At 58.1% G+C, this 18,247-nt stretch overlaps 1 protein-coding gene across 4 annotated transcripts in view; it reads right to left on the bottom strand.

Moving 5' to 3' along the window:
• Positions 1 to 18,247, bottom strand: part of SHROOM2 (shroom family member 2) — a 149,835-nt gene that overhangs the window by 49,475 nt on the left and 82,113 nt on the right. For 3 of the 4 annotated variants that reach the window (XM_064573708.1, XM_064573707.1, XM_064573706.1), the window contains exons 3-5: positions 7,312 to 7,443; positions 1,720 to 4,195; positions 336 to 433 (exon numbers count right to left, since the gene is read on the bottom strand). In XM_064573708.1, coding sequence (XP_064429778.1) covers positions 336 to 433; positions 1,720 to 4,195; positions 7,312 to 7,443 — 2,706 coding nt within the window. The remainder of the gene's footprint in view (positions 1 to 335; positions 434 to 1,719; positions 4,196 to 7,311; positions 7,444 to 18,247) is intronic. The other variant, XM_064573709.1, reaches the window with a different exon arrangement.

The following is an 18,247-nucleotide window of genomic DNA, read 5'->3' as shown; positions in this document are numbered from 1 at the left end:
AGCACATGACACTGGACTTCCCATTTTCTCAACAGAAAGAACCTACTGTGCAGAAAACACAGCAGCCACCTAAAGAACGGAAACACACCACGATGGCATTTGAAGGCGTCGCCGCCCTGAGAGGGCGCTCCTGCCCGTGGTGCAGGCCCACGGGCTCAGCTCAACGCGCACGGCGCCGTCTGCACCCGGGCACGCGGCTCGCTGCATCCACTAACAGCCACTCTGGGTTTGGCAAAAAACAGACAACCCACCACGTTCACCGAGCATTCACCCTCCATCAAGAAGGCCACCCCCGAGATGTCTTCTTAGCAACCCCCAATCCAAAATTCACCTACCTCGGGTGGGGATGTCCCTCCTCGGCCCAGACTGTGCAGGAAAGTTCTCTGTGCTCGCCAGGGTCCCCCACTTGCCGCTGGGGTTCGATGGCAGCTTCCTGCCAAGAGCGACACAGTGAGACACCAAGTCATCAAGCCGCCTTCTCTGAGACATCTATTATTATGAACCCCCTCATTGTGGGTTTGCCCTGCGGCCCGGACCACGGAGGCAATGACGCAGCCTGCTGTCTCGTCCTGACACTTGGCCACGGGGCTGGCGAGCTCAGCTCTCCAAACCGGCCTACCAAACAAATGAACTGGACCGTAGGTCCACTTCTGTTCGGCAGCTTAGCAGATGGCCAGCGTGAGGCCTGTAGGGCCACGGGACACAGCCGGCCAAAGCCGAAACAAAACGAAAACCAACTCACATACACCGGTGGCAACTCACTATGGCGAAGCCTCAAGCCCGAGGACTTGTCCGGGTCTGGGATTCTTCTCTCCTGACCGAGCAAGCGTGGAGTTCTGTCATGCTGCGCGGGCCACGGGCTGGGCCACGGCCACGACCACGACAGACAGCCGCACGTGCGGCCCCTGCAGGCCTGTCGGCAGCAGGATGCCACGAACAAACAGGCAGCTCTCCGTACATAAGTGTACTGACTCTGGTGTCCTGAACCCGCTACTGATTCTTTTGAAAAGAAACCGCATCTCTCGCTGTTAAGCATTTTCTTTGAAACATAGAAAGGCGGGTTTAAGAGGCAGAGCAGGCAGAGAGAGGGGGCCTGACTCGTGGCAATCGACTTTGAGTATCGCTACGAATAGTCTGCCTTTCTAGAAGAAAGCTTAAAGCCAACTTTTACCATCAGTACCTTATAAAAAATGCAACAGTTTAATGCACTGCACGTTAGATTACGTTTGCCCTGGAGCAACGTCTAAGAATGTTTGAAGAAAACAAAAACCAAAACCTTAAAGAACAAATACTAAAAACTGTAAATGGCCTCAAGGTTTGGAGACTGGCTATCATACACTGTCTTACCCCTTTACAGAAAGTACCGCTTTCCATTTCAGAGGAGAACCTGCCATTTTCTAGAGCTCCCCCCAAATTCTTGGCTTGGTGTTAAGGCTTGGGCACGCTCATCACAGGGAAAGTCAGCTGAAGCAAGAGATGAGGCGGCGGCTGGGGACTCGAGATAGGCAAGCAAGGACGGCACTTCAGCGGCCACGAATGTACCGGTCTGTCCCCAGGGACCTTTCACACGCTGCAAGAGCTGGAGCACGTAGGTGCTCGAACAGCTGGACGCAAGTCACACGGACATCGGGCCGCTCTCCTTTGGGGGGCCTCCTCTACGTGCTGTAAGTCAGCAGGTGGGGGGGGCAGCTTTGTCCTTGCTTGCGGCACCAGGCTTACCTGTGCGTACAGGTCTGTGGACGGCGACGACCGGGACCTTCCATGAATGTACCGCGGCCTCTCGTGCTGCTCCAGACCCGCGTCCAAGATGTCGTCGGCCGAGTGATACCTCCCGGAACTCCTGGCTTCCAGAGCTGTCCTCTGTTCCCGCCAAGACGCTTGATACTCCGCAAAGGTCCCAAGCCTCTCAGGCGGTTCCAGCTTTCCTACCTTCCCCACTTTTCTGCGCCCACTGGGGTCTCCTCCAAAGGAGGTAGTGCGGGCCCTCTTCTGGAACCAAGGCTGTGCGCTCTCGTACCCGTGGCCCGCTGTCGGCGGCCTCTCCAGCTTCTCCTTAGGGAATGCACAGAGTGCTTGCCTCTGGCCAGGTCTCTGGTGAACGGGTTTGCTCGTTTCCTCAAAGAACTTCCACCTGTCGGCGAACGTGCCCACGGTCTCCTCGGACGTCCCAGGGCGCTGGTGAGGGCGACCATCCCCTGAGAGCCCCACCTCGTTCATTTTCTCCGGTTCAGAGTAGGATTTCAGTTTCTGCTCCAGCGTGAACCGTTTCCGGCCTCCAATGCGGGGAACGTGCGGCACGGCCGCTCCAGACGGGGGCGGCTTGGCCAGGCCCCCCTCCCAGACACGGGGGACGGGGTCCAGATCTGTGCTGTGGTCCTCAGCCCGCTGCTCTGGCCCTGCGTAATGATCAGCTGGGCTGGGGTCTAAATCACGGCGCTTAAACGACGTGGCCCGCAGGACCCGGGCCTGGGCCTCCTTCACGTGGTCTCTGTAGGTGCCCGTGAAGGACCCTTCTGGGGTGGGGCTGGTGGCACCTCCGTGCTCCGCCCTCCAGCCGACGGCCTCTTCCTCGGCTGCCCCCGCCCCAGTCAGCGTCACCGTGCTTTTGCTTTTCTGCAGCTTGGCTCGTCGCATCTGGATCTCGTTCCTCAGGGTGGTGGCAAACCGGTCGCTCCTCCGGGTCGCTTTGCCCACCTGGGCGTCAGACGGTGGCGGCCTCTCCGTCCCCGCATCCGGGCCATTCTCGGGCCGGCGCGTCCCCTCCTGGGTCAGTGAGTGCAACATAGGCGTCTTGTGACGAGAGATCTTGCCGCTCTCTCCGTCGGCCCACGCGAGGCCATCTGCGGGCTTCCTCAGACCGCTCTTCTCCACGCGGCTGGCTCGTGGTGGGTCCTCGCTTCCTGCGGGGCGGCCCTCTGCTCCTCGGTCCAGCGGGTCCGCCCGGGCTCTCTCGTGGGGGCCCGGGGCCTGCTCGTGCTGCGGCAGCGAACACCGGGGTTCCCGGCCCGGCGGCTGTGGGGTGGGGGAGTCGTGGGCGCCTGGAGCCATGGCAGGACGCCAGGACCGCTCGTGGAGTTGCGCTGCCGGTGCGCTCTCCTGAGGACATTGTCTGCTCGCCACACAGTAGTAGCAGCCCTGCCCACCGCTGTCCCCCTTCTGGCTGGTGGCCCCGGGCCACCTGACCTGAGCGGGGCTGTCGTCCTGGAGACGGTCAGCAGACGGCTCCTGGCGGCCCCCCGGGATGGCCACGCGGGGCTGCTCCCTCGGCGACGTGGCGGCCGTGGGGCCCCCGTGACAGAAGGGGCTCTCGGCACGGTCGTGGTGGGGGTGCTGGCTGCCGCAGGAAGGCTGCGGGAAACGCACATCCGTGCTGGACAGAGAGGCCTGCAGCCGGCCGGGGGCCCCTGGGGGGCCGCCTGCCCTGTGCTCAGAGGGCAGCACCCCGCCGTCCAGGGGGACGTCCGGTGCACAGCCTGAGCTCCCGGCTCTTCTCCCGCTGCTGGGACGCGCCAGCCTCCACGGCTGGTCGGCGGCTTCTGCTCTCCAGTCACTGCGAGGCTGGGCGCGGCTCAGGCCCAGAAAGTGCTGCACGCTGGCCGCCTCTGAGGATGGAGGGCCCTGGGCCTTCTCGTGGCTCTTGGTGGCCGCGAAGCTGTCACTGCGGAGCGGGGGAGGGGGCGGAGGAGGGGACGAAGGTGCTTTTTTCTTATCAGGAACATACCAGACGGGCCCAAAATTTGACCTCCCGGAGGTGGCCAGCTTGGCCTCAGCACTGTCCTCTGGCCTGGGGCTTTTGCTGCTGTCATGGGGGACCCGGGCCGGGAAAGACCCGAGCCTCTCCTCCAGGCCCTGAGGATCGCCGGCAGCCTGGCCCTGCCGGCTGCTGTCCGGCTTGGAGGCCTCCCACAGGCCCACTTTGTAGAGGATGTTCTCTGCAGAGGAGGCATCGGCCTTGGGCAACGTGTGGTCAGGAGTGCTGCAGCTGGTGGAGAATGAGCCGTAAGCCGAGTCCCGCTTGCTCTGGCCGCCCAGGTGGTCGATGCTGCTGTTGGACTTGGCGGCGGACAGGCGTCCGGAGGGGCAGGGCTGCGAAGGCTGGTCCAGGCTGTCGACGCTCCCGAGCGAGCTAAAATGGTCAGAGGTACGCTGCAGATTCGAGTGCTCCCACGTGCCCGACAGGTCATGAGATGAAGAGCTAGGAAGGAAGGACCACAGGGGAGAGTCCGCTTTAGAATCGAGGAACAGCGAAGAGGAAAATGAGGACAGCAGTGCTATGAATGCAGCTGGCCCTGCACAGAAACATCCAGACGCCCAGAACTCTTCCCAGGACAGGGTCACAGGACCTGACATGTGACCTTTGCCCAGCATTTTATTATTTTTTTTAATTTTTATTTTTTAAAGATTTTATTTATTTGACAGGGAAAGACAGAGAGAGAGACAGCGCACAAGCAGGGGGAGCGGCAGGCAGAGGGAGAAGCAGGTTCTCCACTGAGCAGAGACCCTGACGCGGGGCTCGATCCCAGGACCCCGGGATCCTGACCTGAGCCGAAGGCAGACGCTTAACAACTGAGCCACCCAGGGGCCCCTGCATAGCACTTTAAAGGGCAACTCTGACAAGAGGCTGAAGAGACCCAGCCTGACTCGCTTGATGTTGTTTCCCCAGACAGATGCCTTCAGACACTAGCCATATGGTCCTGCCCTCGGGGTGCCGAGGTCCACAGCGGTCACCAGCAGGAAATGCCTATGTGAACGCTTTCCTCCTCTGTCACTAAGTATGGTGGCTGGCAGACCACAGCCCGTGACAACAGCTGTTAGTTAAATGCTTGGGGGGACATGGATCAAAAGACCATTCTGTGACCCATGAAAATGACAAGAAATTCAAATCTCACTGCTCACAGATAAAGTGTGACCGGAACCCAGTCGTGGTCATTCGCGTACACAGTTTGTGACTGCATCTGAGCTGGGGACCTGCAACAGACGTGGGCCCATGGAGCCTAAAATATTTCCTATGTGGCCCTTTACAGAGCAGGTTTGTGGACCCCAAGGTTGAGCGTATGAAAGGGTTCTTATCTGGACGACTAACAAAGAAGAACCAACCGAATGACGACAACTTTCACATTAAAAGGGGAAGTCCATGAGATTTATCCATGAGATCTTAAGTCCAAGCAGATATGAATAATGCTAAGCACTGTTTCCACACAGATGTGGGCAGCATATGTGCTTCTTTGATCAAGAAAGCATTAAATGGGCTTAATGGAAATCCTATTACATTAAGTCATTTCAATAATGAAATAAAAAAGGCTTTTTTTTTTAAGATTTTATTTATTTATTTGAGAGAGAGAGAGACAGAGACAGAGATAGCGAGAGAGAACACAAGCGGGCAGGAGAGCGAGAAGCAGGCTCCCGCTGAGCAGGGAGCCCGACGTGGAGATCGATCCCAGGACCCTGGGATCATGACCTGAGCCGAAGGCAGCCGCCCAACCGACTGAGCCACTCTGGAGCCCCAAAAGGCTCACTTTTCACTTCAGTTTTAGTACTCAGCTGAGAATCTGTGGTTTCTCAAAAATACTCTGGACTCCAAATACCACCATGTCTTGTCACTTTAAGTAGGTAATGTATTTGAGATGTATTTCCTTCATAAAAGTACTTCATAATTTTATAGCAGACCAGTATTTACTAACAATCAAAATGGGTTTTGGGGCACCTGGGTGGCTCAGTCGTTAAGTGTCTGCCTTCAGCTCGGGTCATGATCCCAGGGTCCTGGGATCGAGCCCCGCATCGGGCTCCCTGCTCTGCGGGAAGCCCGCTTCTCCCTCTCCCACTCCCCCTGCTTGTGTTCCCTCTCTCACTGTGTCTCTCTCTGTCAAATAAATAAATAAAATATTTAAAAAAAAAAATAGGTTTTGAGGGGCGCCTGGGTGTCTCAGTTGGTTAACCGTCCGACTCTTGGTTTCAGCTCATGATCTCAGGGTCCCGGGATTGGGCCCCACGTCGGGCTCTGCACTCAACGTGGAACCTGCTTGACGTTCTCTCTCCTTCCGCCCCCGACTTGTGTGCATGCGCACGCTTTCGCGCTCGCTCTCTCTCTCAAACAGATAAATCTTTTTTTAAAAAATTGATTTTGAGATGGTTACATACTCCATACACACTGGCACAAATTCATTTACAGAATGGACACACATGCACACTCAGAAACACACAAACACATACATTCAGGTGCATGTGCACACATATTCACACACGTGCAGAAATCGTAAGTGGGCACAGATACATATATGCACTCATACATGCACACGCACATACCCAAACCCACACTACTTGTTGCTACCGTCATCCTTTTAATGGGAGACTTGTGAGGACACTGGCCACCGACCCAAGGTGACGTACGACTAGCAGGAGCCTCCTCAAGCCACCACCGCCGCGGGGCTGCCACATGCCTGTCTGATACATTAGCACTTCTGACTCTGAAATGTGGCCGCCAGGTCGACCAGAACTCCCCCTCCTTCCTCTGACCTACAACTCCTATCACCTTGGTCTCACACTCAGTGGAAAGCCACCCCCGGGCCCTCAAGGCTGGATGCCCCCCTGCATGTGGGCTGGGAAGCCTTGGTTTCCTCTCTACCCCCCGCCACAGGAGAGCCCTGGGGGTCGGGGAGAGGGTGCTGATGCTTAGCAGAACCGTCTGGCAACCTCTGTGAAATATATTTGCCGAACCCGTAAGTAGCTCCTGCCTTCCAATCTATGCATAAAAGTCTCAAAAGAGGGGCACCTGGGTGGCTCAGGTCGTGATTCCAGGATCCTGGGATCGAGCCCCACATCGGGCTCCCTGCTCCGCGGGAAGCCTGCTTCTCCCTCTCCCACTCCCCCTGCTTGTGTTCCCTCTTTCACTGTCTCTCTGTCAAATAAATAATTAAAAATCTTTAAAAAAAAAATGTCTCAAAAGAATGGTGGTGGCTGTGGGCAAGTCGGTGGCATGGCAGCTGTTCCACTCAAGTCAGAAATACCAACTCAGCTGGCCCAAAGGGATTCAGCCCAAAAAGCAAAGTCCCTAGGCTCCTGATTTATTAAGTGACATAATGAGAAAGCACACTTGCTCATCCTTGCTCCTGGTATTTCAATTTTTGTTTTCAAGGGTTGGACACCTACCTACTCTGAAAAATTTAGAGAGTTTTACCAGTAATGGTGTTAGTGGCTTTTCCTCATCAGAAAAACAAAATCATCCTGAAGTGGAGAAAGGTGCTATCATGGCAGGGCTGGGAAGTCATGAACACCGTTGAACCCTGTCCATCCCGGGGGGAAACCAGTGCCTACCTGGCGTGGTGTTGGCTATGCCAAGAAGGGCAGGAACTGGCGGAGGGGAACGGCGATGCTGACGACTCGGGGTGGCTATCGCAGAACTTGGTGGCATGCCAGGAGTGAGGCCTCCAGGTCACCTCATTCTTCCTGAAAAAGAACGCAGACGACTCAGGGACTTCAAACAAAGGACAACTCCGTGCCAAGACAGGAGTGCAACGTGGAAATAAGTCACGGCGACTTCTGCATGATTTAGAGCATCGCTTCCAGGGTGCTTCCCGCTGTATCTGGACATGAACATAGTTTTTTAGATTTTTATTAATGCAGAACTCACCCTAATGCAGAACGAGAATCACGGGCTTCAAAATGTGAATTAACCCTTATTCTTCAAAATTTATTCGCAATAGTAAATGAATCTTGTTGTCCCCTCAGACACCAGCAGGACCCCAGACAGACTCTTCTGTCTTTCTTGTTTCAGCACAGCTGTGCACACAGCCCTTGGCCTCCTTGCAGAAAAGAGAATGCACTGGAGAGAAGCTCAGTGAGTGCCCAGCTCAGCGGGGTCACACAGAGTGAGAGCGCTTCTATTTACTCACTTACCGAAGTAAACACAGACACCTGGACATGAACAAAGGCTAGTAGATGCATATTCATTCCTCTGAGTTTCTCAGAGTGTCTGCGAAGTCAGCTAAGGGTCCTCATTATTGGAACGTGATGCCCTCGACCAACAGGCTGCAGCCCACTGCTGCCAGGGCTCCTGAACGTCGTCCGCAGCCTCGGCCTGGGCTCCTACTGCATGGTCCCCACCACCCCACAGGGCCTTAGTGTTTTGGCTGCACTGCCTGGGTGTGAGAAGGGAATTTTAGTCGGAAATCCGCAGAGCTGCCACAAAAATGTTCCAGAGCCCCCAAGAGGAGGCTGCGGCGTGAGGAGGAGACCCACCCACACCTGGTTCTCCCACTCTCCTCTTCTCCAGTGCGGGACAGAACCTGCTCGCTCGGGACAGCTTACGGCCCCATCGAGAACACAGAAAGAACTCAAAAGGAGCCTCATTAGGTACTTGACAGAGAGTAAACATTTTTCAAGCAGGCAAAAACATTCAAGGATATATGTAATAAAGAATATTAAAAAATCTGAGGGGCGTCTGGGTGGCTCAGTCGGTGAAGCATCTGCCTTTGGCTCAGGTCATGATCTCAGGGTCCTGGGATGGAGCCCCAGGTCGGGCTCGTTGCAGGGAGTCTGCTTCTCCCTCTGCCCCTAACCCCTGCTCATGCTCGGTCTCTCTCTAATAAATAGAATCTTAAAAAAAAAAGAAAGAAATCTGAAAAACATTTATAACATAAACCTTCTGACAACTCATAATCAATGAAGAAAAATATCTGGGTTGCAAAATGTGGAATGTGTTGACTTCAGGAGTTTCCCCGTGAACAGAAGCATAAAAACAGACAAATTCATCACACCACAGAAGTAAAGGGATTGAAAACCGAACTGTACCTCATGGAGTTTCTCAGAATCCTCGTAAGAAAGGTTCTGGCCATGTGAATTTCATTTTCAGATGCCTTTTTCTGTGCTATCATATCCACAATTTCTTTCATCTTCCTTTACAGTTAATTAATGAAAGAAAGAAACTAGATGGAGGGCGGAGGCAAAGGGAAACAAAAAAAGGAGGCTAGGAAAGGAAAATGCCTCATCCTCTGCGGCAACATCTTTCAACCCTGCAACTGGCAAGACTGGGGTACGGGCTGGCTTACTGGGACAGCAGCAGTGCAAGCGTAAACATGTTTCCTTCTTTTTAAAAAGATAATACATACTGGTGCACGTCTATTTCAAGAAGACATACTCAACAATTACAGTATGAATTAAGGGCTTAAAAAAAAAAAAAGGACGGGGCACCCGGGTGGCTCAGTCCTTAAGCATCTGCCTTCGTCTCAGGTCATGATCCCAGGGTCCCGGGATCGAGCCCCACATCGGGCTCCCTACTCAGCGGGAAGCCTGCTTCTCCCTCTCCCACTCCCCCTGCTTGTGTTCCCTCTGTCGCTATGCCTCTCTTTGTCAAATAAATAAAATCTTTAAAAAAAATTAAAACAAAAAATTTTTAAAAGAACAAATGATAACACAGTGAAAAGGTTATACCTGTAAACTAGGCATGAGGATCTCATGGCTACTGGGAACAGTGATGTTTTCCTAACACGTGAGCTTTCACCAGGTCCTCTGAACTTCCTAGTGCATCACAAACATATTTGGCAACGTTCCAGCTACTTTCTGCTTGTCAACCCCTCTGAATGCCTAAAACGGCTGGATTTGTGTTGATAAGAGAGTGCAGGACGTTGGGCACAGGCATGCTCATCAATCCCAATCCTGTGAGGGTGCTGGACAGGAAGCCCTGGGGACCGAGCGCTCTGGCGCCACCTAGTGTGCACACACCGTCACTGCCCCTCCCGCTCCAGCTGGAACAGACCCGGGAGCCCATTTAACACCCTCGTTTTCACGGGGACCGAGCGCTCTGGCGCCACCTAGTGTGCACACACCGTCACTGCCCGTCTGGCTCCAGCTAGAACAGACACGGGAGCCATTTAACACCGCCATTTTCACTGGGGACCGAGCGCTCTGGCGCCACCTAGCGTGCACACACCGTCACTGCCCCTCCAGCTCCAGCTGGACCAGACACGGGAGCCGATTTAACATCCTCATTTCCACTGGGGACCGAGCGCTCTGGCGCCACCTAGTGTGCACACACCGTCACTGCCCCTCCCGCTCCAGCTGGACGAGACACGGGAGCCGATTTCACACCCTCATTTCAACTGGGGACCAAGCGCTCTGGCGCCACCTAGTGCGCACACACTGTCTCTGCCCCTCCAGCTCCAGCTGGACCAGACACGGGAGCCGATTTAACAACCTCATTTCCACTGGGGACCGAGGGCTCTGGCGCCACCTAGTGTGCACACACCGTCACTGCCCCTCCGGCTCCAGCTGGACGAGACACGGGAGCCGATTTAACACCCTCATTTCCACTGGGGACCGAGCGCTCTGGCGCCACCTAGTGTGCACACACCGTCACTGCCCCTCCGGCTCCAGCTGGACGAGACACGGGAGCCGATTTAACACCCTCATTTCCACTGGGGACCGAGCGCTCCGGCGCCACCTAGGGTGCACACACCGTCACTGCCCCTCCCGCTCCAGCTGGACGAGACACGGGAGCCGATTTCACACCCTCATTTCCACTGGGGACCAAGAGCTCTGGCGCCACCTAGTGCGCACACACTGTCTCTGCCCCTCCAGCTCCAGCTGGACCAGACACGGGAGCCGATTTAACACCCTCATTTCCACTGGGGACCAAGCGCTCTGGCGCCACCTAGTGTGCACACACCGTCACTGCCCGTCCGGCTCTAGCTGGACCAGACACGGGAGCCGAATTAACACCCTCATTTCCAATGGGGACCGAAGGCTCTGGCGCCACCTAGTGTGCACACACCGTCACTGCCCGTCTGGCTCCAGCTGGAACAGACACGGGAGCCGAATTACCCTCCTTATTTCCACTGGGGACCGAGCGCTCCGGCGCCACCTAGTGTGCACACACCGTCACTGCCCCTCCGGCTCCAGCTGGAACAGACACGGGAGCCGAATTAACACCCTCATTTCCACTCGGACCGAGCGCTCTTGCGCCACCTAGTGTGCACACACTGTCACTGCCCCTTCGGCTCCAGCTGGACGAGACACGGGAGCCGAATTAACACCCTCATTTCCACTGGGGACCGAGCGCTCTGGCGCCACCTAGGGTGCACACACCGTCACTGCCCCTCCCGCTCCAGCTGGACGAGACACGGGAGCCGATTTCACACCCTCATTTCCACTGGGGACCAAGAGCTCTGGCGCCACCTAGTGCGCACACACTGTCTCTGCCCCTCCAGCTCCAGCTGGACCAGACACGGGAGCCGAATTAACCTCCTCATTTCCACTGGGGACCGAGCGCTCCGGCGCCACCTAGTGTGCACACTCCGTCACTGCCCCTCCGGCTCCAGCTGGAACAGACACGGGAGCCGAATTAACACCCTCATTTCCACTCGGACCGAGCGCTCTGGCGCCACCTAGTGTGCACACACTGTCACTGCCCCTCCGGCTCCAGCTGGACGAGACACGGGAGCCGATTTAACACCCTCATTTCCACTGGGGACCGAGCGCTCTGGCGCCACCTAGTGTGCACACACCGTCACTGCCCCTCCCGCTCCAGCTGGACGAGACACGGGAGCCGATATCACACCCTCATTTCAACTGGGGACCAAGCGCTCTGGCGCCACCTAGTGCGCACACACTGTCTCTGCCCCTCCAGCTCCAGCTGGACCAGACACGGGAGCCGATTTAACAACCTCATTTCCACTGGGGACCGAGCGCTCTGGCGCCACCTAGTGTGCACACAACGTCACTGCCTGTCTGGCCCTAGCTGGACCAGACACGGGAGCCGAATTAACACCCTCATTTCCACTGGGGACCGAGCGCTCAGGCGCCACCTAGTGTGCACACACGGTCACTGCCCCTCCGGCTCCAGGTGGAACAGACACGGGAGCCGTTTAACACCCTCATTTCCACTGGGGACCAAGCGCTCTGGCGCCACCTAGTGTGCACACACCGTCACTGCCCCTCCAGCTCCAGCTGGACCAGACACGGGAGCCGAATTAACACCCTCATTTCCACTGGGGACCGAGCGCTCTGGCGCCACCTAGTGTGCACACACCGTCACTGCCCGTCTGGCTCCAGCTGGACCAGACACGGGAGCCGAATTAACACCCTCATTTCCACTGGGGACCAAGCGCTCAGGCGCCACCTAGTGTGCACACACCGTCACGGCCCGTCCGGCCCTACCTGGACCAGACACGGGAGCCGATTTAACACCCTCATTTCCACTGGGGACCGAGCGCTCTGGCGCCACCTAGTGTGCACACACCGTCACTGCCCGTCTGGTTCCAGCTGGACCAGACACGGGAGCCGAATTAACACCCTCATTTCCACTGGGGACTGAGCGCTCTGGCGCCACCTAGTGTGCACACAACGTCACTGCCTGTCTGGCTCTAGCTGGACCAGACACGGGACCCGATTTAACACCCTCATTTCCACTGCGGACCGAGCGCTCCGGCGCCACCTAGTGTGCACACACCGTCACTGCCCGTCCGGCTCTAGCTGGAACAGACACGGGAGCCATTTACACCCTCATTTCCACAGGGGACGGAGCGCTCTGGCGCCACCTAGTGTGCACACACCGTCACGGCCTGTCTGGCTCTAGCTGGACCAGACACGGGACCCGATTTAACACCCTCATCTCCACTGCGGACCGAGCGCTCTGGCGCCACCTAGTGTGCACACACCATCACTGCCCGTCCGGCTCCACCTGGAACAGACACGGGAGCCGATTTAATACCCTCATTTTCACTGCGGACCGAGCGCTCTGGCGCCACCTAGTGTGCACACACCGTCACGGCCCGTCCGGCTCTAGCTGGAACAGACACGGGAGCCATTTACACCCTCATTTCCACAGGGGACGGAGCGCTCTGGCGCCACCTAGTGTGCACACACCGTCACGGCCTGTCTGGCTCTAGCTGGACCAGACACGGGACCCGATTTAACACCCTCATTTCCACTGCGGACCGAGCGCTCTGGCGCCACCTAGTGTGCACACACCATCACTGCCCGTCCGGCTCCACCTGGAACAGACACGGGAGCCGATTTAACAGCCTCATTTCCACTGGGGACCGAGCGCTCTGGCGCCACCTAGTGTGCACACACCGTCACGGCCTGTCTGGCTCTAGCTGGACCAGACACGGGACCCGATTTAACACCCTCATTTCCACTGCGGACCGAGCGCTCTGGCGCCACCTAGTGTGCACACACCATCACTGCCCGTCCGGCTCCACCTGGAACAGACACGGGAGCCGATTTAACACCCTCATTTCCACTGGGGACCGAGCGCTCTGGCGCCACCTAGTGTGCACACACCGTCACGGCCTGTCTGGCTCTAGCTGGACCAGACACGGGACCCGATTTAACACCCTCATTTCCACTGGGGACCGAGCGCTCTGGCGCCACTAGTGCGCACACACTGTCCCTGCCCCTCCGGCTCCAGCTGGACCAGACACGGGAGCCGAGTAAACACCCTCATTTCCACTGGGGACCGAGGGCTCTGGCGCCACCTAGTGTCCATACACCGTCACTGCCCCTCCGGCTCCAGCTGGACGAGACACGGGAGCCGATTTAACACCCTCATTTCCACTGGGGACAGAGCGCTCTGGCGCCACCTAGTGTGCACACACCGTCACTGCCCGTCTGGCTCCAGCTGGAACAGACACGGGAGCCGAATTAACACCCTCATTTCCACTGGGGACCGAGTGCTCTGGCGCCACCTAGTGTGCACACACCGTCACTGCCCGTCTGGCTCCAGCTGGAACAGACACGGGAGCCGAATTAACACCCTCATTTCCACTGGGGACCGAGCGCTCTGGCGCCACCTAGTGTGCACACACCATCACTGCCCCTCCGGCTCCAGCTGGACCAGACACGGGAGCCGAATTAACACCCTCATTTCCACTGGGGACCGAGCGGTCTGGCGTCACCTAGTGTGCACACACCGTCACTGCCCGTCTGGCTCCAGCTGGACCAGACACGGGAGCCGAATTAACACCCTCATTTCAACTGGGGACCGAGCGCTCTGGCGCCACCTAGTGTGCACACACCGTCACTGCCCGTCTGGCTCCAGCTGGAACAGACACGGGAGCCGAATTAACACCCTCATTTTCACTGGGGACCGAGCGCTCTGGCGCCACATAGTGTGCACACACCATCACTGCCCCTCCGGCTCCAGCTGGACCAGACACGGGAGCCGAATTAACACCCTCATTTCCACTGGGGACCGAGCGGTCTGGCGTCACCTAGTGTGCACACACCGTCACTGCCCGTCTGGCTCCAGCTAGAACAGACACGGGAGCCGAATTAACACCCTCATTTCAACTGGGGACCGAGCGCTCTGACGCCACCTAGTGTGCACACACCGTCACTGCCCGTCTGGTTCCAGCTGGAACAGACACGGGAGCCGAATTAACCTCCTCATTTCCACTGGGGACCGAGCGCTCTGGCGCCACCTAGTGTGCACACACCGTCACGGCCCGTCCGGCCCTACCTGGACCAGACAAGGGAGCCGAATTAACACCCTCATTTCAACTGGGGACCGAGCGCTCTGGCGCCACCTAGTGTGCACACACCGTCACTGCCCGTCTGGTTCCAGCTGGACCAGACACGGGAGACGAATTAACACCCTCATTTCCACTGGGGACTGAGCGCTCTGGCGCCACCTAGTGTGCACACAACGTCACTGCCTGTCTGGCTCTAGCTGGACCAGACACGGGACCCGATTTAACACCCTCATTTCCACTGGGGACCGAGCGCTCAGGCGCCACCTAGTGTGCACACACGGTCACTGCCCCTCCGGCTCCAGGTGGAACAGACACGGGAGCCGTTTAACACCCTCATTTCCACTGGGGACCAAGCGCTCTGGCGCCACCTAGTGTGCACACACCGTCACTGCCCCTCCAGCTCCAGCTGGACCAGACACGGGAGCCGAATTAACACCCTCATTTCCACTGGGGACCGAGCGCTCTGGCGCCACCTAGTGTGCACACACCGTCACTGCCCGTCTGGCTCCAGCTGGACCAGACACGGGAGCCGAATTAACACCCTCATTTCCACTGGGGACCAAGCGCTCAGGCGCCACCTAGTGTGCACACACCGTCACGGCCCGTCCGGCCCTACCTGGACCAGACACGGGAGCCGATTTAACACCCTCATTTCCACTGGGGACCGAGCGCTCTGGCGCCACCTAGTGTGCACACACCATCACTGCCCCTCCAGCTCCAGCTGGACCAGACACGGGAGCCGAATTAACACCCTCATTTCCACTGGGGACCGAGCGCTCTGGCGCCACCTAGTGTGCACACACCGTCACTGCCCGTCTGGCTCCAGCTGGACCAGACACGGGAGCCGAATTAACACCCTCATTTCCACTGGGGACCAAGCGCTCAGGCGCCACCTAGTGTGCACACACCGTCACGGCCCGTCCGGCCCTACCTGGACCAGACACGGGAGCCGATTTAACACCCTCATTTCCACTGGGGACCGAGCGCTCTGGCGCCACCTAGTGTGCACACACCGTCACGGCCTGTCTGGCTCTAGCTGGACCAGACACGGGACCCGATTTAACACCCTCATTTCCACTGGGGACCGAGCGCTCTGGCGCCACCTAGTGTGCACACACCGTCACGGCCTGTCTGGCTCTAGCTGGACCAGACACGGGACCCGATTTAACCCCCTCATTTTCACTGGGGACCGAGCGCTCTGGCGCCACCTAGTGTGCACACACCGTCACTGCCCGTCTGGCTCCAGCTGGAACAGACACGGGAGCCGAATTAACCCCCTCATTTTCACTGGGGACCGAGCGCTCTGGCGCCACCTAGTGTGCACACACCGTCACGGCCTGTCTGGCTCTAGCTGGACCAGACACGGGAGCCGATTTAACACCCTCATTTCCACTGTGGACCAAGAGCTCTGGCGCCACCTAGTGCGCACACACTGTCTCTGCCCCTCCAGCTCCAGCTGGACCAGACACGGGAGCCGATTTAACACCCTCATTTCCACTGGGGACCAAGCGCTCTGGCGCCACCTAGTGTGCACACACCGTCACTGCCCGTCCGGCTCTAGCTGGACCAGACACGGGAGCCGAATTAACACCCTCATTTCCACTGGGGACTGAGCGCTCTGGCGCCACCTAGTGTGCACACAACGTCACTGCCTGTCTGGCTCTAGCTGGACCAGACACGGGACCCGATTTAACACCCTCATTTCCACTGCGGACCGAGCGCTCCGGCGCCACCTAGTGTGCACACACCGTCACTGCCCGTCCGGCTCTAGCTGGAACAGACACGGGAGCCATTTACACCCTCATTTCCACAGGGGACGGAGCGCTCTGGCGCCACCTAGTGTGCACACACCGTCACGGCCTGTCTGGCTCTAGCTGGACCAGACACGGGACCCGATTTAACACCCTCATCTCCACTGCGGACCGAGCGCTCTGGCGCCACCTAGTGTGCACACACCATCACTGCCCGTCCGGCTCCACCTGGAACAGACACGGGAGCCGATTTAATACCCTCATTTTCACTGCGGACCGAGCGCTCTGGCGCCACCTAGTGTGCACACACCGTCACGGCCCGTCCGGCTCTAGCTGGAACAGACACGGGAGCCATTTACACCCTCATTTCCACAGGGGACGGAGCGCTCTGGCGCCACCTAGTGTGCACACACCGTCACGGCCTGTCTGGCTCTAGCTGGACCAGACACGGGACCCGATTTAACACCCTCATTTCCACTGCGGACCGAGCGCTCTGGCGCCACCTAGTGTGCACACACCATCACTGCCCGTCCGGCTCCACCTGGAACAGACACGGGAGCCGATTTAACAGCCTCATTTCCACTGGGGACCGAGCGCTCTGGCGCCACCTAGTGTGCACACACCGTCACGGCCTGTCTGGCTCTAGCTGGACCAGACACGGGACCCGATTTAACACCCTCATTTCCACTGCGGACCGAGCGCTCTGGCGCCACCTAGTGTGCACACACCATCACTGCCCGTCCGGCTCCACCTGGAACAGACACGGGAGCCGATTTAACACCCTCATTTCCACTGGGGACCGAGCGCTCTGGCGCCACCTAGTGTGCACACACCGTCACGGCCTGTCTGGCTCTAGCTGGACCAGACACGGGACCCGATTTAACACCCTCATTTCCACTGGGGACCGAGCGCTCTGGCGCCACTAGTGCGCACACACTGTCCCTGCCCCTCCGGCTCCAGCTGGACCAGACACGGGAGCCGAGTAAACACCCTCATTTCCACTGGGGACCGAGGGCTCTGGCGCCACCTAGTGTCCATACACCGTCACTGCCCCTCCGGCTCCAGCTGGACGAGACACGGGAGCCGATTTAACACCCTCATTTCCACTGGGGACAGAGCGCTCTGGCGCCACCTAGTGTGCACACACCGTCACTGCCCGTCTGGCTCCAGCTGGAACAGACACGGGAGCCGAATTAACACCCTCATTTTCACTGGGGACCGAGCGCTCTGGCGCCACATAGTGTGCACACACCATCACTGCCCCTCCGGCTCCAGCTGGACCAGACACGGGAGCCGAATTAACACCCTCATTTCCACTGGGGACCGAGCGGTCTGGCGTCACCTAGTGTGCACACACCGTCACTGCCCGTCTGGCTCCAGCTAGAACAGACACGGGAGCCGAATTAACACCCTCATTTCAACTGGGGACCGAGCGCTCTGACGCCACCTAGTGTGCACACACCGTCACTGCCCGTCTGGTTCCAGCTGGAACAGACACGGGAGCCGAATTAACCTCCTCATTTCCACTGGGGACCGAGCGCTCTGGCGCCACCTAGTGTGCACACACCGTCACGGCCCGTCCGGCTCTAGCTGGAACAGACACGGGAGCCATTTACACCCTCATTTCCACAGGGGACGGAGCGCTCTGGCGCCACCTAGTGTGCACACACCGTCACTGCCCGTCTGGTTCCAGCTGGACCAGACACGGGAGACGAATTAACACCCTCATTTCCACTGGGGACTGAGCGCTCTGGCGCCACCTAGTGTGCACACAACGTCACTGCCTGTCTGGCTCTAGCTGGACCAGACACGGGACCCGATTTAACACCCTCATTTCCACTGGGGACCGAGCGCTCTGGCGCCACCTAGTGTGCACACACCGTCACGGCCTGTCTGGCTCTAGCTGGACCAGACACGGGACCCGATTTAACACCCTCATTTCCACTGGGGACCGAGCGCTCTGGCGCCACCTAGTGTGCACACACCGTCACGGCCTGTCTGGCTCTAGCTGGACCAGACACGGGACCC

The sequence above is a fragment of the Mirounga angustirostris genome, unplaced genomic scaffold (assembly GCF_029215605.1).
Source record: "Mirounga angustirostris isolate CCGP_5_RB_7025 unplaced genomic scaffold, mMirAng1.0.hap1 SCAF_11, whole genome shotgun sequence".
Lineage (NCBI taxonomy): Eukaryota > Metazoa > Chordata > Mammalia > Carnivora > Phocidae > Mirounga > Mirounga angustirostris.
This window is presented reverse-complemented; position numbering and strand designations above follow the sequence as displayed.